This window comes from Ammospiza nelsoni, chromosome 2 (assembly GCF_027579445.1).
Source record: "Ammospiza nelsoni isolate bAmmNel1 chromosome 2, bAmmNel1.pri, whole genome shotgun sequence".
NCBI lineage: Eukaryota > Metazoa > Chordata > Aves > Passeriformes > Passerellidae > Ammospiza > Ammospiza nelsoni.
Window position 1 is genome coordinate 108,745,023 of NC_080634.1, and position 26,202 is coordinate 108,771,224.

The 26,202-nt window shown below is 41.5% G+C and overlaps 1 protein-coding gene across 2 annotated transcripts; it reads right to left on the reverse strand.

The window, feature by feature from the left end:
• Positions 1–16,835: 16,835 nt before the first annotated feature.
• Positions 16,836–25,516, reverse strand: TASL (TLR adaptor interacting with endolysosomal SLC15A4). 2 transcript variants are annotated; one of them, XM_059466798.1, is made up of 2 exons: positions 25,320–25,516; positions 16,836–17,817 (listed from the first exon to the last, which is right to left on the reverse strand). In XM_059466798.1, the coding sequence occupies exon 2, from the start codon at positions 17,811–17,813 to the stop codon at positions 16,938–16,940; it is 876 nt and encodes a 291-aa protein (XP_059322781.1). In that variant the 5' UTR covers positions 17,814–17,817; positions 25,320–25,516; the 3' UTR covers positions 16,836–16,937. The 2 variants fall into 2 exon arrangements, with proteins under 2 accessions (XP_059322781.1, XP_059322780.1); XM_059466797.1 differs by having other exon boundaries at positions 16,836–17,814; positions 25,320–25,479.
• Positions 25,517–26,202: the final 686 nt, after the last annotated feature.

The following is a 26,202-nucleotide window of genomic DNA, read 5'->3' on the forward strand; positions in this document are numbered from 1 at the left end:
TGATCCTCTCTCCTTTCCAGAGTGTTTGTAAGCCTTTCTTTTCGGGGTCGCAAGATTCCCTTTCCCTTCCCGAAAGGAAATGGGAATCTTGCGATTTCAATGGGGACCAATAGGGGAATCTTTGGTGCATGTCCCTGCACTTGATGCCATGCAATGGCTTTGACTTTGCGAAAATGTTTTTTTCTTTTTTTCACTATCAATAGCATGTCCCTCTTATCTTCCCCTCCAAGCTGAGTCTTCCTCCTTGACTTTTTCCCCTGCTTTTGCAGCATCTGCGAGCTTTGTTTTGGCCAGTTTTGTACCTTTCCACTGTGTTGGATAGAATGCCGGTCCATTTCCTTGTAGTCACAAAATTTCCAAAATTTTCTTTTTTTTCTTCTCCAATTGCTGTTCTTTGATGGTATCTCCTTTCCAGAGCGTTTGTAAGTCCTTCTTTTCTGTTTTGGCCTTCAGCGGTGATCAGTTTGGGCAAGCTTTGGTGCATGTGCCTGCACTTGATGGCATATGGCCTGCCTTTTTATGGGCTTGACTCTGGGAATTTTTTTTTATTTTTTTTTTTAGGCATCCATGCCACTTCCCTCATATCTTCCCCTCCAAGCCTTGTCTTCCTCCTTGACTTCTTCCCTGCTTTTGCAGCATCTGCGAGCTTAGTTTTTTCCTGGTTTGGTCCTTTGCACTGCGCTGGATAGAATGCCGGTCCATTTCCTTGTAGTCACAAAATTCCCAAAATTTTTTTTTTTTTCTTCTCCAATTGCTGTTCTTTGATGGTATCTCCTTTCCAGAGCGTTTGTAAGTCCTTCTTTTCTGTTTTGGCCTTCAGCGGTGATCAATTTGGGCAAGCTTGTTGCATGTGCCTGCACTTGATGGCATATGGCCTGCCTTTTTATGGGCTTGACTCTGGGAATTTTTTTTTATTTTTTTTTTTTAGGCATCCATGCCACTTCCCTCATATCTTCCCCTCCAAGCCTTGTCTTCCTCCTTGACTTCTTCCCTGCTTTTGCAGCATCTGCGAGCTTAGTTTTTTCCTGGTTTGGTCCTTTGCACTGCGCTGGATAGAATGCCGGTCCATTTCCTTGTAGTCACAAAATTCCCCAAATTTTTTTTTTTCTCCTCCAATTGCAGTTGCTTTGATGGTATCTCCTTTCCAGAGCGTTTGTAAGTCCTTCTTTTCTGTTTTGGCCTTCAGCGGGGATCAATTTGGGCAAGCTTTGGTGCATGTCCCTGCACTTGATGGCATATGGCCTGCTTTTTTATGGGCTTGACTCTGGGAAATTTTTTTTAATTTTTTTTTTAAGTATCCATGCAATGTCCCTCATATCTTCCCCTTGAAGTTGTGTCTTCCTCCTCGACTTTTTCCCCTGCTTTTGCAACTTCTGTGAGCTTCGTTTGGGCATGTTTTGGTCCTTTGCACTGCAACACACTTCCTCACAGACCATTTTTTGAAGACACTAAATCTGCTGATTTTCTGGGATTTTTTCAATTGCATTTCATTTGATCCTATCTCCTTTCCAGAGTGTGTGTAAGCCTTTCTTTTCGGGGTCGCAAGATTCCCTTTCCCTTCCCGAAAGGAAATGAAATTTCCTTTCGGGAAGGGAAAGGGAATCTTGCGATTTCAATGGGGACCAATAGGGGAATCTTTGGTGCATGTCCCTGCACTTGATGCCATGCAATGCCTTTGCGTGGCTTTGACTTTGCGAAAATTTTTTTTTCTTTTTTTCACTATCAATAGCATGTCCCTCTTATCTTCCCCTCCAAGCTGAGTCTTCCTCCTTGACTTTTTCCCCTGCTTTTGCAGCATCTGCGAGCTTTGTTTTGGCCAGTTTTGTACCTTTCCACTGTGTTGGATAGAATGCCGGTCCATTTCCTTGTAGTCACAAAATTTCCAAAATTTTCTTTTTTTTCTTCTCCAATTGCTGTTCTTTGATGGTATCTCCTTTCCAGAGCGTTTGTAAGTCCTTCTTTTCTCTTTTGGCCTTCAGCGGTGATCAATTTGGGCAAGCTTTGGTGCATGTGCCTGCACTTGATGGCATATGGCCTGCCTTTTTATGGGCTTGACTCTGGGAATTTTTTTTTATTTTTTTTTTTTAGGCATCCATGCCACTTCCCTCATATCTTCCCCTCCAAGCCTTGTCTTCCTCCTTGACTTCTTCCCTGCTTTTGCAGCATCTGCGAGCTTAGGTTTTTCCTGGTTTCGTCCTTTGCACTGCGCTGGATAGAATGCCGGTCCATTTCCTTGTAGTCACAAAATTCCCAAAATTTTTTTTTTTTCTCCTCCAATTGCAGTTGCTTTGATGGTATCTCCTTTCCAGAGCGTTTGTAAGTCCTTCTTTTCTGTTTTGGCCTTCAGCGGGGATCAATTTGGGCAAGCTTTGGTGCATGTCCCTGCACTTGATGCCATGCAATGTCTTTGCATGGCTTTGACTTTGCGAAAATGTTTTTTTTTTTTTTTCACTATCAATAGCATGTCCCTCTTATCTTCCCCTCCAAACTGAGTCTTCCTCCTTGACTTTTTCCCCAGCTTTTGCAGCATCTGCGAGCTTTGTTTTGGCCTGGTTTGTACCTTTCCACTGCGTTGGATAGAATGCCGGTCCATTTCCTTGTAGTCACAAAATTTCCAAAATTTTCTTTTTTTTCTTCTCCAATTGCTGTTCTTTGATGGTATCTCCTTTCCAGAGCGTTTGTAAGTCCTTCTTTTCTGTTTTGGCCTTCAGCGGTGATCAATTTCGGCAAGCTTGTTGCATGTGCCTGCACTTGATGGCATATGGCCTGCTTTTTTATGGGCTTGACTCTGGGAATTTTTTTAAATTTTTTTTTTTAGGCATCCATGCCACTTCCCTCATATTTTCCCCTCCAAGCCTTGTCTTCCTCCTTGACTTCTTCCCTGCTTTTGCAGCATCTGCGAATTTAGTTTTTTCCTGGTTTGGTCCTTTGCACTGCGCTGGATAGAATGCCGGTCCATTTCCTTGTAGTCACAAAATTCCCCAATTTTTTTTTTTTTCTCCTCCAATTGCAGTTTCTTTGATGGTATCTCCTTTCCAGAGCGTTTGTAAGTCCTTCTTTTCTGTTTTGGCCTTCAGCGGGGATCAATTTGGGCAAGCTTTGGTGCATGTCCCTGCACTTGATGGCATATGGCCTGCCTTTTTATGGGCTTGACTCTGGGAAATTTTTTTTAATTTCTTTTTAAGTATCCATGCAATGTCCCTCATATCTTCCCCTTGAAGTTGTGTCTTCCTCCTCGACTTTTTCCCCTGCTTTTGCAACTTCTGTGAGCTTCGTTTGGGCATGTTTTGGTCCTTTGCACTGCAACACACTTCCTCACAGACCATTTTTTGAAGAAACTAAATCTCCTGATTTTCTGGGTTGTTTTCAATTGCATTTCATTTGATCCTCTCTCCTTTCCAGAGTGTTTGTAAGCCTTTCTTTTCGGGGTCGCAAGATTCCCTTTCCCTTCCCAAAAGGAAATGAAATTTCTTTTCGGGAAGGGAAAGGGAATCTTGCAATTTCAATGGGTACCAAGAGGGGAATCTTTGGTGCACGTCCCCATACTTTGTGGCATGCTTATAACTCAGCACATTTCTCGGGTTGTCCAGAGTTACCGAGAGGAACCTTGCAGTTTCAGAAAGTCTCGAATTTTTCCAGATGTGCCTTGTGGCTCGTCGTTGGTCCCAAGAGGGATTTTCTATGTGTCTATGAGGACGTGGGAGTCACGCAATTTTGAATGGTGCATTAATGGTATAATCACAGGGTTAAACGTAGATTTAAATTTTTTGAACAGGGGGGTTATGGAGAGAAGATGGAGGTATCGTGGTCTGTCTCATACTACTTCTTTCTTTTTCTTGTCATCCATCTTCTGTGGTGATGTTGGCACTTTTGGATTTGTTTATAGTAAAGGTCTACTTGCTGATATGGGTGAATGGTATTGGAAAATAAAGGTAATTATCATACGTAGTTTGATACTTAATTTTTAGTATAACGAGATACGACCACCCTATGGGTGGTCATAGTGCCCTTGGCTGCCTTGCTGGTCAGAACTCAGCTGGGCAGAGAGAACACTTTATAGATAAGTAATAATAAACAATCTGCAGACTCAAATCTGAAGAGTCCTGAGTCGTCTTTTGCAACCACAGGCTGCCCAAGAATCATCCTACAAGTGTCCGGAGAGACACACACAGCCGAAACTGGACAATCAGGACCTCCCTGCTCCTTTATTTTCTATTCCCAGTGCCCTTTCTCCCTCAGAAGTTTGTTGATTTCATCATTCAGGTCCTGAATTCTGAATTCACCCAATCCAGCATTTTGGATCTGTGCCACTTCTTTTGATATCTCCCCAGTTATCTGTCTCCTCCATTTCTCAGCTTTTGGCAGCTCATTACACTCTGATGCAAGGAAAGGCCTTCGCTCCTTGACTTTTCTGTCTTCAAGCTGGGCTTGCCGAAATCTTGCCAAGGCTGTCATGGCCTTCTCTGCGTTGTGAACCATGTTCCTGCTGTGCCCCTCAGTCCCATCAAACACAGCAGGCACACAGCAGCTCCAAGCCCCAGAACTGAACCTGGCCCCACTTTCCTGTAGGCCTGTGGCTCTCTCTTCTCCCAAGATTATTTGCAGCAATTAATTTTAAGTTCTTAAGTCCTACAACCTTGAATTTTATCTGCAGCAGTTTAGAAATAATTATCTCAGAAAAAAAAAAAATTACTGCTGAAACAGATAAAGTAAGAATACAACCTGATACCCTGTGGGTCAGGGTGGTGGTAGCAGTCCAAGTAAATGGTGGCTGCAGTCCTCCTGGAGTGACAGATGTGGTTCTGTCAAAGCAGGTTACCCTGTAGAAAGGTGTAGTTTTCCTCTGAAGGTCCAGTGGTGGTATAGATGGGCCTGGTCTTCCTCTGGGAATCCAGTGGAAAAGGCTGCCTGTGATGTTCTGAATCTCAGTTTATATCCAGGTAGGAATGCCTGGCTCCTCCCCCTGGGTGGAGCAGCTCACAATGGGTTGAGGTAATTTTATCAGTCATGCAGAAAGACTCAATGGGCCATTAAGAGAAGAGATCTCCTGGAGGGAGAGATCATGGGAGGGTCATGGAAGAGATAAAGAACACTGCCCCACCTGGTTTTAACAGATGGTGATAGAATACATCTGGTTACATCTTGCATCACAATCTAAGACAGCTAAATATTACTTTTTTACATTGTAAGATATATAGTTGTTTTCTTTTAAAGGATGACTGACTAAAACAGCTGTGATGAAACACTGACAAACACCTGTTTGTGCATAAAGACAGTGTGTTCACCCTTGATTTTGTCAAAGATTCAATTGCTCATTACAATCTCTGCTGTTTTATCTTCCATAAATGGAAGAGTCTGTTGTGATTCTACATTATGCCTGTTACTGATTGTAAGCTGTTTTAATGTCTTCCTTTGTTTCAATTTACTGTCATAGGTACATGACTGTTTAGAAATGTGTAATCTCAAATTCCTAAGATGGTCACTGCTGATATATTGATTACATGATGTGAATTTACTAATTTTATTATAGGCATTGTTCATAAGATGTTATTACTGTATTTATAGCCGGCTTCTTATATGCTTTAACATCTCTTTGTGTAGTTATCTAAGAGACACGTGTAATTTCAGGATCCTTCTTTTTTTCTCTAGCTGCTTAGGTATCTCTTGGACCAGGTTAGATCTCTGGCTAGTCCCTCACTGGCTCTATGGTTTGACCCAATGCTGTCTCATAATTTTTTTTCAGACTTCCAAGAAAAGATATCTGAGCTTTGTTGAAAGCCTCCTCTGAACTGCTAATCTAGTGGTTTTCCCTATTTATTATTTCAGAAGCATTCCAGCAGTTTGCTGTGTTTGAAGCATCTCTATCCTGAAGGGAACTTTGGAGGGATCCAGGTACTAGATGGTTTGATTAGTCTTTAACCCCAAGGCCTTTACTCATAACTGCTATTCTTAGGAGCCTTGTTTTAAAATGTGTTTAGGGAACTCCCTCCCAGTTGGAGCTTGGGCAGTGGCCAGGCCTTGGCTCTACCTGGATGGAGAATCTGCCAATAAACCCAGATGTTATCTGCATCAAAACTGGATTCAGATCACTTTGACTTGGCAATCTGACCCTTTATATATGACAGCTGAACCTAATTTCAGAGTGAACTTGTGAATTATTATCTGGAAATAATTATCCAAGCCCTCATTAAATCGAGGTTTGTCAGCTGTTTGCAGACTCTGGGATGATGTTACGATATTTCAGAGATTCCTAATTACCTAATTTCACATGTATTATTTGAAATATTCTTAATTGTTGTGCCTGACTTATCCCTGATTGCTATCAGTTTCTTGTTCATTACATGTATTGTTTTGCCTTTATGTTTCTTCATTGTCATAACCAAAGACGTGTATCTCATTTTAAGAAAATGAAAAGATAGGGAATTTAGTGCCTTAAGAACATCCAAGTAACGTAATATGTACATTAGAAATTTAGACAACAAATCATTTTGAATAATGCAATATTTGCATTAGAAATGTGGAAAAAAGATCATCAAATCTAAATCCCAAGTGAGTGTGGCACAGCAAAGCCTAATTGATTCATTGCCTTGAAGAGAGAGTGTGCTTGTGCTTTATCATCAGCAGGTTCAAAGCAGTCACCTGTTCGTTCAATCTGACACTGATAACCTCCAAGAAAATGAGACCGAGTGGAAAGAGAAAAAAAACTGATCACCATGCAGCCTTTGTGGCCAGAACAGGAACAGAAGTAGGACTGCCAAGACATAGCTGTGTCTGCAAACTACAGGGGCAATTTGCCAACAAAAGCCTTATGTCATCATCATGGTATAGTGTTCCTACTAACCTTCTTCATGGAAGGTTCCTTATTCCCTGTTCCAGGAGGATATCCAGTGATGTCAAAGATCAGCATTTCCAGCTAATGAACTTTCTCCTGAGTCTCAGCTATGTGGACTTTAAAACAATGGTCATTTGTTTCCATTTCCCTAAGAGACATTGGACATTATTCTTTTGTTTTCTCATGCTGTGAAACCCTATGTCAATGACATGATAGAATTTTATAAGTTTTGTTGATTGTAATCTTTTACATATCTTATCCCATATCTAATAGATAACCAGTGCTAACCTTAAGGAGATAAAACCCTCACAAGAGCGAGCTGTTCTAACATCAGAACATATGAGCCTTTTTTAAGTTAATGAAAAGGCTGAGATGTTGTAGACAGGTAGAATAATTAGGAAAGAAAGACCTTATGAAATCAGGCCTTTCTCTGCTAAAATTGCCAAAGCTGGCATGTCATTTCTTCTAAGTGCAGCTTACAATAAATTTGCAAGTTCCCTTGTAGTACTTTGAGAATTTTGAGAATTAGAAATTGTTTAACACAACAATTCTGAGAGTGAAAAACCAATGCAGCTGTGTAAATAATATTTGTCTCATGAGACCCCCACAAAGGAAAACTGTAAACATATCTAGAGATAGAAAATTTGATAGATATTTACAATAGCCCTTTCTGAACAATGAACTGAGTTTCACTGTATTGCCAACCAGTTAGGTTTAACACAGTGCCTTCTGATATTTCCTACAAATATGAGCTTTGTGAATGAAGAATTGGCTTTCTGCATGAAGAAAATGGAGCCTTGGCTGATTTACTCCAACACTCAAGTAACTGCCTTTCCTTGCAAATTTGTCATTGTGCATCCTGGATCAAATCACTTCCTGGGAGTCTCAGGTTTCTTTTTTATTCATCACTTCTGTTGTCTCTCTCTTTGCTCTCTTTTTTCTCATCTAAATGCAATTTTTTAAGGTTTTCTCTCCTCGTACCTCCTAATTCCTGTGATCTGAACCCATGAGTTTTTTTCCCCAATTTCATTCTACATTCTCATTTTCTCTCTCTGGTCTCTGCCTCCAATTCCTGCGGCAGATGTTGACACAAGCCCTGTGCTGTACATTTCACCACACATGGGGCAGCCCCACTCAGCTCTCCAGGGCTGTTTTCACCAAACATTGGCCTCTTCTGATCTGTTTGTGACTTACAATCTTGTCATTTCCTCTGCTTCTTTTCCACTTGTCCCTAGCCAACAGTACTGCATACTTTTATATGGCCACCCATCCTTCCAGTTCAGTGACATTTTTTTCATCCTAAAATATCTTCTTTCTATTCCCTTTCCTTTCTTCTATGAGCATAATTGTTGGTTTTCCCTGAAGCCATGACTTCTAAGTGTTCCTAGACAAATGACTTTTGCAACTCCATTGACCACAGCTCTGGATCCTTTCACCTCTTTTACCTGACATCACACTTTTTCCTATTTCCCTCTTCATGATTTTTCTTGGTAAAATAACTGTTGAGCATGTCAAATTAAAATTACATTTTAACCTTTTGATTACATTACACTTTACCTTTTCAAGCCCTCATTCTTATGGTAAAATTTTGCCCTTCCTTTTAAATTCAGTGTCCTCTGATTGTCTCCATGTCTTCATGCCCCCAGTATATTTTCTTTTGCATTTCTCCTGAATTCTTTTTTATCTTTACCTTCACAGTGCAAAGATGTTTTTTTCTACTCTGCCTAAACAACAATTTAAAAAGCCCTTTAATTCTATTTGGTTTCACAATGGCTACATCTTCAGTTGTCCTTTTACCTTTAGTTTATTCCGCATGCCAAATACAAATGTGTTGCTGTGTCCATCAACCAACACAGATGGCTCTCCTCCAAGTTCTCAGCTTCTGCATTCTCAAGCACTACAACATCCTTGACTAATTCAGTCCTGCCTTCCCCACCCTTTTACAAAAACAGTTTTACTAGTTCCTTGTTTTGAGCACATCAATCTTCTCTCTTAAAACCTCCACTGCTATCCTGCCTTCCTATCATCAAACATGAATAAAAATGAAGCGTTACATCTCCTCACAGCCTTACCCTATTCTATCTATCAAAAGCAAGACAAATAAATAATAATAGGAATAACAAATCATGCATGGAAACACACTACCTCCAAGCTTATGAGATTGGAATGTCTCATTTTAAAAAACCAATCTAACTCGGTACATCTAACAGAAAGCTTCTCTCCTGGTCACATCACTGGAGTTACTGCTCATATATCTTGGATAAATTTTCCTTTTTTATATTAAAGGTTTGCATCTGGTACCTTACTTAAACTGACTAATATTGTGTTTAATGACTCCACTGAGGTCATGACTTGCAAAGAAAAGTGCTATTTAATTGGAGCCAAGATGAGGCAACTTGCCTATAACAAAACTTGGCTTTTAAATATTTTTAAATTTGTACTTGAAAGATCATACTTTTCCCCTCCTCTTTTACTTTACTGTTTTTTAAAATATGTTAATCACATCTAACAGTCAAGGATCAGAGACTATATGACTTCATTAGATAAAAATACAATTAATGGAATTTTCCCATATACTGTTGTTCGTGTGAGCAGAATAAGGAAACAGGCCACTGATGAACTTCATTTCACAGTACATGACAACTGGCATGCAAGCAAAATGCAATCTCAAACTGGTTTATCTTCTTACTAGTGCCTTTGATCTTCAATTGCATCTTTCTATACATCAATGGTTCAATAACCTTTATAGTGCATGCAATGGCAGCTGACATCAGATTAATTGATCATTACACAACTACCTTAGAAATATGATGAAATAATTATTAAATAATCATGTTACTGACTGAAAGGCAATGTATTCTTTTAAAAAGGGATGAATCTAGTATTTTAATAATTTCAAATTGATTTAATGAATGGGATTCTATCAAACACCATTGTGCTTTGCTCTAGTCTTCAAAAGTACACTTAATAGACCTTCTGTTTTCTACAGGAGTGCTCTGGACTCTGTGTTCAGTCTGGATTTTTTTTTTTTTTTTTTGCAATAGGTCATAGGCTAAAAGAAATAAAAAACTTTACTTGTTTTAAAAAGCTTATGCTGTTGTAATATATTCATTTTAATAGTATTTCCAATTACTAAACCTCTAGCTTCTTATCTAAGTTTAGCTGGTCAAGGCCTGAACTAAAAGTAGGATGAAGGGGAAAAAAAGCTACCTTAGATCTGCTCTGTACATCACCATTGATTCAGTTGTGTAACGTCCCTGTGACATCCTTATGCCAAAGGAGAGCACATTGCAAGTCACCTGCACCACAGGGATGCATCCAAAGGACAAAGTAACAGAAGAACAAAATAGCAAGACCAAAGGAAAGGAAATCAAATTAAGAGCTCGCAGATCAGAGTTGCTAAGATAAGATGATAAACAAATTGTATAAAAACAGCTGGTAGCCTCATTGGAGAAAAAACTGTACATTTGATACTATGGGTTTGAAGAACATAATTTGAAGCAAAAATTAGTTCTGTGAATTAAAAATAATTAACTAGTTCTTTTTTCTACTAAGATTTCCTTCTACTTCTGTAACCAATCCAAATGTCACATCTGCCTATAATGAACTGTGAATATTTATATAAAATTGAATGCCTTAATAGCAATTTGAGTTGCACACTTTTATGGCTTTGAATGTATACTTTAGTCAAGCACTGGTCTTCTGAAGTGACACTTTGGCTGGCTTTTGCTAAATAGGTCACCTAAACCCTGAGATTAATTGATTTAAAATGCTGTCACTGAAAACCTCTAACCTCTCTTTCTTAAAATTGGTGAGCCTACCTTCATTAAGATCTTTCTTTTTTTCTTTTGATATGGTTTCTATGTAGAAATGCATAGGAATATGTCACCTGTGTTAAAATGGCACTGATCAGATTATTACTGGTTGGTTTCTATCCTGTTCCATCTCCACCCTCCAAACAGGATCCATTTTCAGTCAAGGGAGCTTGTGCATAAAGATGAACATTAGACAACTGCATCAATGAAAATAACAAAGTCAGTCATCATACAAACTATGATAATATTCTCATAGTCTAGCTCTGGTTACAGAAAAATTAATTTGTAAAAAAAGCCACTACATGGCCTGACTGTAATTCCTGTCTTTCCCATTCTCATTGCTTGTTCTAAAGAAAGGTCTCCTATCCCATTTTGCGTTTAGCAAGCAAAGTTCAGTAAAGGAGGGAAATAGAGCTGAGACAGCCAGTGTGGAGTCTGGAGGAAGGTTGTGGAGTTGCTGATGCTCCAGGAGCAGCATCAGCAGCTGCTTCAGCCCCCAGGCCCCACTGTCACCCCCAGGACAGGGGTGGAGGCTGGAACACTCTGTCCAGCAGAGCTGGTGGGCACTGCTGTGGCCAGAGGCCCCTGGAGTGTCCTGCCCAGGTGTGGCTGCAAAGGGAAGGAACAAAACCCCAAGTGGGATCCTACAACTCTTTATGCTTGAAAAATACCATGGGTGGAGCTGGGGAGATTGCTGTCTTTACAGTACAGAGACGCTCCTTCCATCAGGGAGTGGCTGGAAATGCTGCCATCCCTCAGGCCTGCCTTCCCTGGCGAGGTTGTGAAACCTCTTTCCTCAGCTGCCCAACATCTCCCAGTATGTTTCACAAACTCAGCTCTGCAAGGGCTTCCTCCACCTTCACAGGAGTCCCTCACTTCTCCCACAGGACCTCAGGCCATCACCAGCTTTTGTCTCCCCATCTCCCTTTGCCAGTGGTTCCTTCCAGATGTTCAGGATCTCACTCTGCCATCAGACCGGTTGTTCTGGCTGTTAGGGGAGCCAGGATCATCTTCTGTGAGGGGGGATTGTAGGGGCAAGGGGAGGTTAGAGAGCACAGCTTGCAAAACCACCAAATGCAGGGTTGCATGGCAGGAGGATGGAGGGAAAATGTTGGGGCAGTCCTGGAAGTTTTGACATGGCAGAAGTGCAGGAGTGACCGCCTGTGTGGAAAGCTAAAACTGGAGCATCACATTGTGAAGGACAGAAGCACAGAGTTCAGTAATAACCAGATGTTAACAAAATGAGGCACTGTTAATACTCCTAGAGGGGATTTCCACTTCAAGCAAGGTAGTTCATTCAACATTTGCCATTAAAGAGATGTAAGAAGGTCTGAGAATGAGCCTCGGGAGCATTGTTCCCTTCAGCCCTTAGAAAACCTGCCTAATGTTCCGAAAAGCAATCCTAATCCTGTCAGCAGAAATGCCGGAGAGGCAGCAAACCAGCTCTTCCTGGTGCAGCAGAAGCAGAAATAATGCTGTAGTTCACAGGATAATTCTGGTTTGTCCTAAACTTCTGTTCCTTTACATATTAGTCATATTCTGCTACATATTTCTAAACTGCAAATGCCCTTCAAAGCCAGTGATGGTTTTACCCAGCACAACACAGATTGGTGAGCAGGTCTCAGTCCATGCTAGCTGGCATGGCTCCACCAGCTGGAGACCAGCCCTGTCAATTTGGATGCCAATACATTGATTTTGGCTGCCATCGTGCTCACGCTCTATTGTCATTACATTGCAAGAGTTACATTATCATTATATTGCAAAGGTTCTATATTGCTAGAGTTCATACCTCCTTGATGTTTCTCATAGGCACCTCCTCTAAGCACAGACTCTTCCTTGTCCTCACAGTAGCCAGTAGCCAGAAAGGAAACTCCAGTTTCCTTTCAACCAACCAATCCACTCTTTTATAACACTCTTCTTATTGGCTACATCTGCAGCCTGTTAAAGTCAGCCCTGCTCCTAATCTTTAATAATTAACCCAGCTGCAACTCTTTAGGGCATAAGATTACTTTCTATTCTACCTTTATTTACTTATATTCTATCCCCCTACAACACTCTATGTAATTAATGCAGATTGAGAAATTCATGTCCCTTGTGAGCACTGTCCATAGCCACTGTGTGAGTCTGTCAGAGAAGGGGTTGCTGTGAGCAGACAGGTGCCAAACAGACAGACACCAGCTGTCCTGGACACACAGGTTGCATTTAATGAGCTGTGTGGCAAGTTAGGAACTCCACCAGTTATCAAAAGGGTAGCAGTCCTTAAAGCAGTCCTTCTTTAAACCAGTCCTTCTTTAAATCAACACTATGTCAGTATTGGTTTAAAGAATGCAGTGAGATGTCACTGCAACATGGTGATTGATCTCCATAAATTGATAATTATTCCTCCTGAATCTGGGAGAACAAGGGATGTCTCTCAGCCCATACTGTCCATAGCAGCAAGGTAAGTTACAGCAAGTCTGATAATCAAGGTAACAAAACCTGCAGTCCCTTTTACCAAGCCATTTGTACTGGCAGCTGGTTACATCCCAGCAGGTCCTATCTCAAAGAGAAACCTGTGGTAGGAAGAAGCTCAGGGAAGGGATAGTCCTAAATAAATCCCTACTGCTTCAATTTTTGAAAGGACAGGAGAAGAGGAATGAGATGAACCTTGGGGTGCTGGGAGGTCCCAGCTTCCCCAAGGTGAAATACCAGCAATATGCCTGGCTGGAGTCAGCACTGTTGAACTTCACTTATTTCAGTTTTAGATGCTTGGCTTTTTGCCTTCATCTGAACCTAACAACCAGAGCATGAAATGCTCACTTTCACATTCAGCACAAAGCCCAGTCTTCACTTTATATCCATTTTTCTTCCCTCCAGTGTTTCTTGGTACAGACAAGAAATAAGGCCAGCAAAGGGGTTAAAATCAAAGGCAGGACCTACAGGTCCCAGCAGATTTGACAAAGTCCTTTTCCCTCTCTTTTCTCCCTCTGCCAAGGGCTTTTCTTGTCACAGTACACAATCCAGCCTTCCTGGAGTCCACGAGTAATGTTCATCTGCCACAGTGATGGGTTCAGACTATTGGAGGCACAGTCACAACATCTATAAACAATAGTATTCCAAGCTGCTATAATATATTGTCAGCAATGAGTAATATGTTCTTTAAAAAATGCCTAAGGAAGCTGCTGGAGTGTGCTGAAAGTGGCTATAAACTCTCCTTCTGAGAACAGCTTCTTGACAGCTGGTCAAAATTTCAAACAAACAGTTACTGAAATGCTTATCCCAATTTTCTTTGCCTTCTTAAATTATGTTAGTCATATTAAAATAGCCATACTGTTAGGATATATTGTGAGGGCAGAATTCTAACTCTCCTCTCCAACACACACTCCCCAGACATCAGGGTTCCTATTAGCATTTTGAAAAGATCATGTCAAGAAATTATGCACCTCTGACTAAAAATTAATTATTTAAGAGCTACTAAAAAATTGGGATCTCTCTCTTTAAATGCTTGACCCTGAGGCAGAAGAGGAGGTGGGGGAGAGAGAGAGGAGAGAGAAAATGATAATCCCTTTAGATAACAACCTGAGTCATGCTAATAGCAGCCTAATTGCTATCCAAGTGCTTTCAGCAGGAAACAGGCACACCTAGAGAGGCACCTGTGCAGAGGAAGATTAGGTTTAAATGGAAGGACAGAGATATAAATGCACTTTCATCTGAGTATAGTGGAAAGGAAGAAATGGTTGTTTATGTAAAAACTGCCTGAAATCCAAGAGCTGATTCAGACAATGGCACGTGGCTGGTATGCAATTCATTTGAGAAACAGGCACACTACAGGGCTCAAAGTGAAATGGGCATTTATATTTAGGCAGAGAAAAGAAAATAACTGTATGTGGGGAAGAAGTGGCTGATGCTGTCTTTCCAGAATAAATCAGTTTCTGCAATGATTATGACCTTTTTATAAAATAAAAAAAAGTTAGTAATGTCAGTCCAACAGTACAAAAGCAGATTTTTTTTTGAAAACCAGTATGACTGCAGTAAGTAAACTTTTTGAAAGCCAGTATGACTGCTTGGAAGAAAGCTGCCTGAGACTGGAATGGTTTGTAGTTGATTGATAAATATCAAACATGCCCTTTGTATGCACGAGCCTGTTTGTGCACATTTAAGAGTGGTTGTTCTTCTGCACTGCTGTTCTCTGAGCACTCCCGTGGCTCTGCCTGCAGCCCCTGGCACAGCAGCTGTGGGAGGTGGGAGGTTTCCACCCGGGTTTGGGCAGAGCCCTTGGCCCCTGCTCTCCAGCTGCCCTCCCTCTTCGCTGCTTGGGTTCTGAGAAAGAGGACGTGGTGACCAGGTGCTGCCCACGTGTCTGGGGGGAAATGAAGACTGGGATTTCTGAGTAAGAGATGATAAAATGCTGCTCTGTTTGTGCAGGACGAGCTCTGTGGAGCGGGGAGAGCTGAGTGCAAGAATCGATTGTGGCCTCTGATGGAGAGTCAGATCTTTCAGCAAGGGTATTGATTTATGCATTCAACTCTGCAAGTTGCTTTCCACTACATCTTTGCAACTGAAACTCAGTGATGTGAATGTCAATAGGCATGAACCAAAGCCTCGTGTTTTGAAAAGGCTGAATCTGTATCTGTAGGATATAAAAGCTGTTACATTTCTGTGCTTTTACTCTCCTCTGGAAGTCATTTTTCCAGGTTGTTGGTAATGGATGTTGCATGCAGAATATATGTGTGTCTATGCACTACCATGATTGTCATTTTCCCCTAAAATAGACTTTTTTTATTACTTGTAAATAGCATTTGATCACAGTCTAGAAATATTGCATGACAGAAATTATCTGTCTTGAATTGCTGAATAATAGTATTTGGGAGGCTGTTATGGCAACAGAGGTACACCCTCTGGATTTAAACATCACAGGTTCTCACGGCAAATTTGTTTTAATATCTGCACATGCAGGAAAATATGCTGGGCTATCCTAGTAATCTCTGGAAAAACAGCAGCAACAGAATAAACTGACATGTTTATCACCTTACATTTGTTTTTGAAATAGACATAAAAACCTGCTTTAAATAAAATACATCAATAAATAAATATGGGGGGAAAAGCACATAAAAGCCAAAACAACACTGTGGAAACAATAACGTGAAATAATTTCATGAATATTTAGTATAAATTAGTATTTATATTATACTGATACTCAGAATTTCAACCAATGATGGATTGGCATTGTCAATATATATTATGAACACTCAGAGTAGGTACCAACCCTTGCCATAAGGCAGCTCTGGTTATTGTTTTTTTCTTCTTTGTTAAGACTTGCTGGAATTTTACAAAATAGGACCTTCTATTAGAAATACATCAAGTTCAAATGACCTTGACCTATGATACAAGAATCCTAACAAAGGAAGTGTTCAGTCACAGTGTAAATGCTCCATTTCAGCTTTTCTTCTGCATTCCAGGGCACTGTTCACATTAATCCAACTGGCTTTGGAGTAGCCATTTGCCTTCAACATGCAATTGCCATAAAAAAGGTCAATTTTCTTTCCTCTTCTCCCTTTATTACTGCTGCTGTCCCCACATGACCCCTCCACAGTGTCAGGTGTTTAAGCACCTGGCCAAGGTGGCATCTGTCTGCAATCACAGGTCCCCAGTGCTCATTGTGAGGGTTCAAAACAGTGCAAAGCACACAGGTTTACACACACTGTTTGGAAACAGAGCTTGTGCTTCACAAAAATGGGATGGTAGCTCTTGAACAGGAAGACACCAAATAAATAATTAGGCTCAGCATAGGAAGAGCTGTAAACTGTCTATCCCTTAATATCTTTAAGAACAAATTATAAAACCTTCTGTGAAGGATGTCCACAAGTAAAGCCCTTAAGGGCAGGGAGGTGAACCGGATGACATCCTAAATTCTTTATTTCTGTGTCTGTGCCATCACTGTGCTTGCTTGTCCTCACATGAGTGTAAGCCTGCATAAGCACAGACACAGAGGTAGGATGGCAGCTGCCAGAGAGAGGAAATTTTAAATGATTCTTCAAATATGTGGGGCAGAAAGTGAACACCTGAGCACATGGAAGAGTTTCATATGCTCTTAGTCATTTTTTCTGTGAAACTTTTTTAAAAGAAAAAAATATCTTACTGGTCCACAGTAGGAGCTGCACAGCACAGGAGTACAGGTAGTTTTACTTATTTAATATGTACTGAAAGGTTTTATTTAAGTGGTAGATGGTAAAGGAATTTTTATTAAGCAGAAAGTATCTTAAACCAAAAAGCGACTTTGAAGAACAAAACAACTTTCTAACATTCATACACTAAGCATTAATGTGACTGTATTGGGAAATATGCAGAGTAGGCGTGCTCATTTCTGAGGAAACCTTCCCACTGGCTATTTGTAGGAAGCGGCTAATGACGATGTCCTTGGCCTTGACAGTCTCCATGTTCCTCTCCCGTGATATCTGCATGCTGATTTGGTCCACGTTGGTCATGATGAGCTCCGAGGCCAGGATCTGGGTGGGGGATGCCCTGTTGGCTGTGCTGTCCATGATGTACTGCTTGTACAGTTCCAGCAGCTTCTGCTCCAGGTAGTCGTTGAGGGCAGAGTCAGAGAGGGGCTGCAGGTGGGGCCCCAGGCTGGCCAGGCGCCAGCACGAGGAGTGGCCCTGGCCCGGCCTGCGCGTGGTGTCACTCGTGGGGGGAGCCTTCACGGACTCCATGGCCGGGGGGATCTCTGAGGACTCCAAGAAGGGGCCTATGCCACTGTCACAAGCAAAATCTGTGGTGACCGAGCTAATTGGCACCACATAGTCCCCAGCTATATGCAAATCGTTGTAGTTCTTGCAAATGCTCTTGCAGGAAGGTGGAACCAGGTAGGTGACTTTTTTGGTCAGCTCCTCACAGGCGTGCGTAGCTGGAGGTGGCTGCCCTGTGGGTGTTGGGTGCCGCACAGGTTGTGGGAGATTGTCCTTCTGCCTTCTGCTGTGCTTGCTGCCTCTAGAGCAGACTGAGGAAATGTGCTTTCCAGCAGATCTGCATCTCTGAAGGAGGCTTTTTCCTTGTGCTTCACCTGTGGAAGAATAACTAATGGAGCTCATTTCATACACCCCTTCATCAGGCAAACTCTCGTAGAGCGCAGGGTTCAGGTCTTCCCAAAGATAGGTGATTCTGTGAAGGTAACCTTCTGACAGCATCCTTCTCCAAGGGAAAGGGGCCACCAGCAGACACAAAAATGATAAGAAGAAGTTAATCACAAAAAGTTCATTTTAAACTCTCTGAGCTGTGATTGCTCTCAGCAGTCTGTTACTAGCTGCAAAGAGATGACTCCAATGTGGACATGAACAGGAATGTCTGTCCCCTGTCCTGTCTCGGCCTTACTGGGCACTTGAGTCAGTGAGTGAAGTGAGCAGCCAGTGTCCCTGTTGTGCTGGATCTCAGCAAAGCATATCTTGTATAACACCATTTATTGCACATCCAATGCATTCAGTGGCAAGAGAGAGGGACAAGAAGTCTTTTGTTGTGGAATAGCTGCTGTAATAGCTTACACTAAAATCTAATTTTGCCCTGGAGTTCATTAAGAAACCAGGGGTTTCCCCCTTTTTCTTATATGCTTTTAAGTCAGGGGTTTCCCCCTTTATCTCATATGATTTGAAGCAACTTTTTTTTATGTGTGGTTTGCCAGCTGCCTCTGAACTTTGGTAATTTGAGATTCATACTGAGAGTATCACCCCTTCTGTTCCAGACTAATCAACAACTGTAGGTGTGGTTCCTTTTTCATTAAATATCTCAGACCATTAAATTTGCACTTTGCACTTCTGCATTGCAATCAGGATGGAATTAATTGTCTCTACCTTTTATACGTGAAAATGTCAGTGGAAAAAGCAAAACGTTTTGGAGGCATGATTCATCTGGCCTGGTTTAGACACCTAAATCAAAATGAAATGAATTGTGTCCTAGATTTGCTTATCACTCTCCAGTTGCTATAAAAGGATCTTAAACTAGATCCTAGACATAGATATCTGCAGGGTACTTTTGAGAAGACAGATTTCAGTGCAATGCACAGGAAAGTGCACATTTCAGAAGTACTCCAGCTCGCTCTTTCACTGTGGGATTAGCCATACCACAGCAATGAATCAGTTTTCATTGCATGCAAAGGCACAGTTGGGTTCCAGCAGTCACTAACTCTCTCCACTCTCTGAGCAGGCAGCTCAGACCCAAAAGCTGCATAGAAATGTTAGCAATTAAAGACAGGATTTGCCAGCAAGGACACACATGCTGCACATCAGTAAATGTTCTTCCCAAGCTTTGGCAGCTGCGCTACCAAAAAAATTGTTTTAAATCCACCTCTGTCTTTTTTTTTAACAGATGTCAAGGATGCAATAAATGGGAAAGATGTTCCAAAGAAATTGTTTGGTCCAGCAAAGAGAAAGTAGATTTAAATTAAAAATAAATTAAAATTAAAATTATTAAAATATTTTTTCTTTATATACTACAAATAGTCCTTTCCAAGAGTGAAGGTAGTCTCATTTCTTAGTAAAGTTTTGATGTGTCACTGTTGCTAATGCAAAATGCTGCACTAATAATTGTTGGCTAAATCCTGAATAAGCATGGAGATAGACTTTGCATAAATGTTAGAGAGGACACAGTGGGAGACAACTTTCCTTGAGGGGAGGGAATCACTTCCACACCATGAAGAAGGTAGAAGAGAGAGGTGAAGAGAAAATAACCTTCCTTCAGGCAGAAATATTAATGGGAATTAGATGTGTCCAAACACTTGCTTTGGTGACCCTGGATTCTTTGTTGCTGCCAGTTGTGTGAGAATTCCCACAGGCAGTAACATTTAATTAAAAGTGACCTATTTACACAGAAGGCGGGGGGGAATCATGTTCGGGGCTTGGCAGTTCTTGTAGTATGCTGCTGTTGTTTTGCTTTGGCTTTTAGCTGTAATTAAGGTGCCCCCCATAGAAATCTTAGCCAAATGTTAGAGCTTCTCAGGTTATCAACTCTGTCTTGTGCTTCTGTTCCCCTTTTGCAAAGGATTCCTTTCTCTCCCTTCCCTCCTCCATCCATGGCCCAGATGCCCTTATTGCAAAGTCACCACTAACTGTGGCTAGCTTGAATCTGGAGCTTATACATTCATTTGTGTGTTATTTTTAAGGTGGATTTGGAGAAATGAGTGGAAATGTAACATACAGCTTGTCCACTGCTCAACCACCATAGTCAAGGGTGTTGTGCTCAGGCAGCATGTGACACTTTGGTCTTTCCTGTTCCCCAGATGCGAGTTGTTTCTGCCATAAGGTGCTACAGGAGGGAAATGAAACCATCAGTTTCATTTCTTTGCACTGCATTCTGCAATGCATATTTTAAGAGTGTTGGAGCACACTGACACAGGAATGGAAACAAAAGAATTGGCAAATTAAAAAAATATTAGGGTCTCATTGTGCTCAGAGTTGTGTGTTCTGCTGAATGAGTTACAAGATTGGCCTCTGAAGCTGGCAAAGGCTGCCACACTGATCTGGCTCTTCCCAGCTCTGCAAGGAAATCTGACAGAAGTTTTGATAGGAGTGCTGAGAGCATGAATGCAAAAGGGAGGTGTATGTATCTCTGGTGTTTCTTGTCCTAGTACTTAATGTAATATATACCTGACAAGTTATTATCCCATCACTCCAACTGTCATGCATCTGTGCCACCTTTAATTTCTGGATTTTAAATCTGATAAGGATTGCAGTTTTCATTAATTCTGCTTTCCCGTGCCTCTTCTCTTAATCCCTTCTCCATGCACACCTGGATTCCAAGGGCACAGAGATTATATCTGAAGTCTTTCAATATTTGGGTTTCATGCTCCTTAAATCCAGATTTCACTTACATCTGCCTGAAAATAATTGCATAACTTTTTGTTGCACAAGGAAAACCAGTCCCTTTTACAATTCTGATCTGACACATTTTGTGTGTAAGATGAACAAAAAGAATTTTCCTAGTTTTTCTACTGTCCTGGCAATGGGCACTGACTACACTCTGTCTAAGCCCAGTGGAGATAGAGGGAGAAGATTGCCTGATTTACACTGTCTTTTCTATCTGACATAGTCTTTATTACTGTCAGATGATCTTAAAAACTCCTATGTCTTGCTCGAGGTTTTTGTTCAGTTCTTCAGCAGAAGAAAAGCCTGAAGGCAGGATGAAGGTTTAAGGTCACGTGGAGAATCCTGGGGTATTACCAATGTGTGGCTGCAAATTTGTTAGGTTGTGGTGCTTGTAGACAGTGCCAATGTTTGCATCAAGAACTCAAATTACACTCTGAGAGCAGGAAAACAGAATGGGAGTTCTTGGCTCAGGATAAGCAAACACTTACAGAAAGCCTGAGAAGTGTGCACAGAGATATGATAAATTGTGTTCTGTTCAAAAACCTAAGCAAGATGAAAAGTTGCTAGAGAGAATGGAAAGAACATCATGCCCACTGGGATCACAGCTCAGTGGGGAAAGGGACATTCTTCTGCATTGCAAAAGGAAGGGATGGAAACTCATAGACGAGACAAGCTTGTGCTGCATATGTCTGGCTTTCAGATCCCTGAACTGGGCTCTGAATGGCATTAAAGTTGTGCTGCTGGGGACTGGAGCTCGGCTCTCATCACAGGGTATACATTGAGTTCTAGCTAATTTACTAGATAGGGTCCCCAATAACAGTCTCCCTGTCTTGAGGGAACTCAAATCCCATAGATCTGTCTGATTTTTTCCCTACTTTATGAGACATTTTTCCAGTTTGTGGAGATACAGACAAATCCCCTCAGTGAGGTATGGGATCCTGCTCAGATTGCCAGACACACATTCAAGAGTCCTGGCAAGCAGGATAGTCTGTAGAGCAAGCTTACAAATATTGCAGGACCCATATCTCACCTTTCCCCGGGGCTGGTGTGGAACAGCTCCCAGGAAGCCTCAGTGCTGCCAACGTGGGGAAACCAGGACAGTGAAGAAGGCAGTATAATGAGCTTTGCACATGGGTAAGCAGAGCCTCTCCTTAATGCCTGAAACCTACAGATCTTTGTTATCTGGACCTCATTTGGCTTGGGTAGAGGTAATGCTAATGACATCAAATTGTGTGGTGAGATGGACACATTTTACAGAAGGACCTGCACAGACTGGAAGGTGGGCCAGCAATAACAGCATCTGGATAACAAAGGCAAGTGGCAGCTCCTGCCCTGGATGACACAACCAAAGAGCCCAGCACAGGATCTGGGTGCCTGGGGAGCCTTGCTGAGAGGGACATGGAGCACAACAAGGGGACCCTGAGCCAGCAGAGCAGGGCTGCAGCAGTGAGGAAAATCAGATCCTGGGCTGCACCCACGGGGGCACAGCTGGCTGAGATAGAGACAGGATCTTCCCACTCAGCATTTGTCAGGCTTCCCTGGAGCATCCAGATCTGGTCCCAAAAAATTCAAACAAGATGTAGACAGACTGGAGACAGTCGAATGGAGGGCCAAGAAGATGATCAAAGGGCTGGAAGAGCTGCCTTGTGAGGAAAGTTTGAAGGAGGTAGGACTCTTCTCCCTGGAGAAAAGAAGACATGGGGAAGGGGACAACTCATCATAGTATTCCAGTGTCTACAGCTGCAAAGAATACAGACGCTCTCTCTTCACAAACAGCCACATGGAAAAGAAAAGTGGCAATGAGCACAAGTGGCATTGGAATAGAATCACAGAATCACATAGGGTGGAAAAGGTCTGTAAGATCACGAAGTGCAACTATTAACCCAGCGCCACCACGTTCACTGCTAAGCCATGTCCCCAGTGCTCCCAGGGATAAGAGGGAAGAGAAGGAAATTTTTACAGTGAGAACAATCAATGACTGGAACAACCTCACCAGAGACATGGGGGAGTCCCCTTCACTGGATTTGCAAGGTGGGATTGGACAAAGTTCTACATTGTGGGTGCCATGGGACAGAGAAAGAGAAACGGCAAGCGTTTCTCATAGCAGCTGGTGAGAATTTTTAGGGAGTTGTAAGGATGTGATAACTTGTTAAGTATAAACAATCTGCAGGTGGTGTTTTTCTACTTCGTCTGTCTGTTCTTCTCAAGGACAGTGTGTGAGGAAGATGTTTTTGTTAGTTAGCCAGTCAAATAGAATCTGTCCTATCACTCTATAAAATCTGTGCGGTTCTCTTGAATAAAGCTTTCTTTGCTCTTTCTACAATACTGCTTCCCACCTGTTCCTGTGTCATTCTCGGCACAAGAGTGACACTACATGATCTCATCTAGGCTTCCTTCCCTGTCGGGAGTTTAGTTCAAGCATGGCTTAAAGAAAAAGGCCACGAAGCCATGCAGCTGAGAGAAAAGTAACAGGTAGCTGTGAAGCAGTTTCAAAGCAGTTTCCAGCCTGACTTCTATAAACAATTAGTCTCTCTCAGGCATCCTTGCATAAACAATAAAGTTCTCAGGCAGTCTTCCCATAACAAAGGTAACATCCTCTCTGGGAAAAGATGGCACCCTGGGAACAGTTATGGAAGTTTTGAGAACCATTCGTATCACAGTGAGAACACTGATTTTGTTTGATGTAAACAATCAACGGTATTGTAGAACAAAAGGAGTGGTTAGAGTTTTCTCTGTTAGCCTATCATAAAGCTGTATTTTGGAATATGCATGAAGTTCGTTAACACTATTATTTAAGGTGACTGATCGATCAATAAAGTTGGAGTTCGATGCATTATAGGATGGTCGTTCTCCCCCTCACTTCAACACTTCCCCATGAAATGTTGGACCACATGATATTTCAAGGTCCTTTTCAACTTATGCTTCTCTCTGACTATAATTCTACAATAGCAGGGGCTGCTCTTTGATGTAGGAGTGGCTCACTTTGCCCACAGCAGAGGAGAAGATGAATATCCAGAGGGTGGTTTTGCACAAATATCAGAATGCTGCCCACTACATTTGTCATTTCCTCTCCCTGCTGCTGCTGCTCTGGAAGATCTGGGGCCCAGGAGATGCACCAACAAGCTCTTTAAGGAGTCACTGTGAGCCAAACCACTCTTGTCCCCTCCCCTCGTCTCTCTTGACTCTGATCTTTTGTTCTTCCCACAGGAGAAAACATAAGCCCTGTGCATCTTCTTTATTTACACATCAACAGTTGAAGATGCAGAAAAGCTGGACTACCTCACCCAGGGGGGAGGGTGGGCTGGTTTCAGGGGAACAAGTAGGTTTGGAAGAATAATAATCCTGTATATCAAGAGTATGAGGGAATCTGCTGGAAGGAAAAGCTAAATGAAGCAAGAAGGGAGATGTCTTCCCCAAGAAGCGCACTATACTGCTGAATGCTCTTGTAATACAAACGCCTACCAATTTTTGATCATGCTAAATGGATGGCAATGAGTTTCAGGAGCATTCAGCTTCTTTAATTTAGAAACAAATATGTTCTTAGTGCATTTTTGAGCACTGTTTATCTTTAAGTTGAGTTAGGAGGGACATAATTTCATAAAAATATAAAAAACTGTATGTTGGTAAATATAGCTTCTTGAGCTCTCAAAGTTTTCCACCCAAGTTTGTTTTCCACTCAGTTCAAGTTTCTTGAAACATCATACAGACCAAGCCTGGTTCATAATTTTTCCATTCTTTTCTTCATCATCTATGCCTGTACAAAGTTGGTTTAGAACCCCATGAATCTGGTTGGATAGCATTTTACATCTCATACCCACAGCTGTAAACAACAGCATGAAATCGGAGGCAGGAAAGAATCAGGCTCCACATTCATAAGGAAGACTTGACTACATAATATTTCTACCCTGTGCTTTTATCATTTTCTTCCTGGTGTGGAAATAATTTCATGTCTCTGGATATCTGTGTTAATTTTAATGGGTTGTTAGCTGTTATGACTGAACTACGTGTACTGCAACATTTTGAATCTAAGCATTTGAAGTAAAGAGGCAATAAATCGACATGAACTCTTACAGAAGAGAATACACTTTCTAGAAATTAAAATAATAAATGGTAAAGCAAGAAAGACAGAAAAGGAGGAGAATGTTTCCCAGAGGGAGTGAAGGAGTGGAGGAGGCATGTTGTGCATGTATACCCTTGCCGAGCTGTGAATTTGCAGAAAACCAGGAAATTCACTGAGAATTGGAAAAAATGCTTTTCTTTGTTTATATTTTTTAACATCATCGTGTTCTCAGACAAGTCTCATCTTTCTTCTTATGAACTTTTTTTTTTAATACGATGCCCATATTCATCTATTTTGGTGCCTATTTTTATTTATAATCTACAAATAGAGTACTCCAGTTGGAGGACATTACTTAGACAGTACAGTAACATGCACAGAAAATTCAATAACAATATCTTAATTATGATAAAAGCAAAACAGCTAGTAAGGCTCACTTTAAAAATATTCTGAAAAACCCGTTTAGTCTGATTTTACGAAAATCTTTAGAAGTATCAGAGGAAAATTTTTGTTTCCATTTTGAAGTCTCATTGCAACCTCAGTTGGTCATGGCTGTGAAGATGGCACCTTAGAAATGTTCTCCTCACTTTTAAGGCAGCAGTAAGTGTCTGTGGGCAGAAGCTGAGACTCTACAAACACATTTGCATTCAAAACAGAAAAATGTGCATTCTCATTCTACCAGCCATCAGCTGTGGTGCCACACAAACAGAACCAAGCCACTTTGATAAGCAAGGGAAACTGTTCACACATTTATAGAATGTACAGTATATTTTAGTTCTTACCTCCAAAGATACAGCAGCTGGCCAGGTACAGAATAATTGATGTCTTCTAACTAGTTTGAAGCTTCCTCTGAGTCTGTCCTACCCCAAAATGCAATGTTCTGTTTTTATTTCCTTTTTAATTACACTTCGAAGATAACATCTGTTTTACTTCTAATCCTCTATACCAAAGAAGTATAGAAAGAAAGTCCCTGAGGAGATAAGGGGGTTTTATAACTGACTGAACTGCAACACGCTGAACTTGCTTCCTCTTTTATGTCCAAATAAAACTTCATTGTGAAACTGTGTACTGTTAAAATAGCTGATTGCAAAACTCTCAGTCCAGGCAGATGGACTGTTGTAAGAAGAAAAAGCCCTGGTGAGTCAAACGCTCAGAACAATCTTAGAGAAACTGTTCATCTGTTGGCAGCCCACAGTGCACCCCATTTCAGCCATCAGTCTCCTTCTAGCTGACATGGCGAGACATCTTGATAGATCAAGATTGTCAGGCCAAATAGGTTGGAAGAGTGAGGTGCCAAAGCAGAAACGCACCTCACTCTTGCACAGCAGGCCTACTTTGTTGTCTGCAGACCCTTGTACATATAATTTTCCACCAAGCAGCACAGCACAGCTGCTTTCTCAGGTTTTGCTTTGGCAAACTTGACAACACTTGTCAGGACAAAAATTAGATCTAAAAGTTAGGCCTGATCTGTTTTAGCACTCGGTACCATACCCAAGAAGTTTGTCTCGGGAGGGACAGTGGATGAAAATACCTGGGGCAAGCAGGAATTCATCCAGCAAGTGTGAGGTGTGGGAGCAGTGAATATGCCTTTGAGATTGGTGTTGGAATATTCCTTATGGGCAGAAGACAAATACTGTTTGAAAAAAATAACTGGACTGTTTGAAT

Excerpts from the sequence above, each read along its gene's own strand:
- TASL (XM_059466798.1), bottom strand. The coding sequence starts at position 17,813 with ATGCTGTCAGAAGGTTACCTTCACAGAATCACCTATCTTTGGGAAGAC.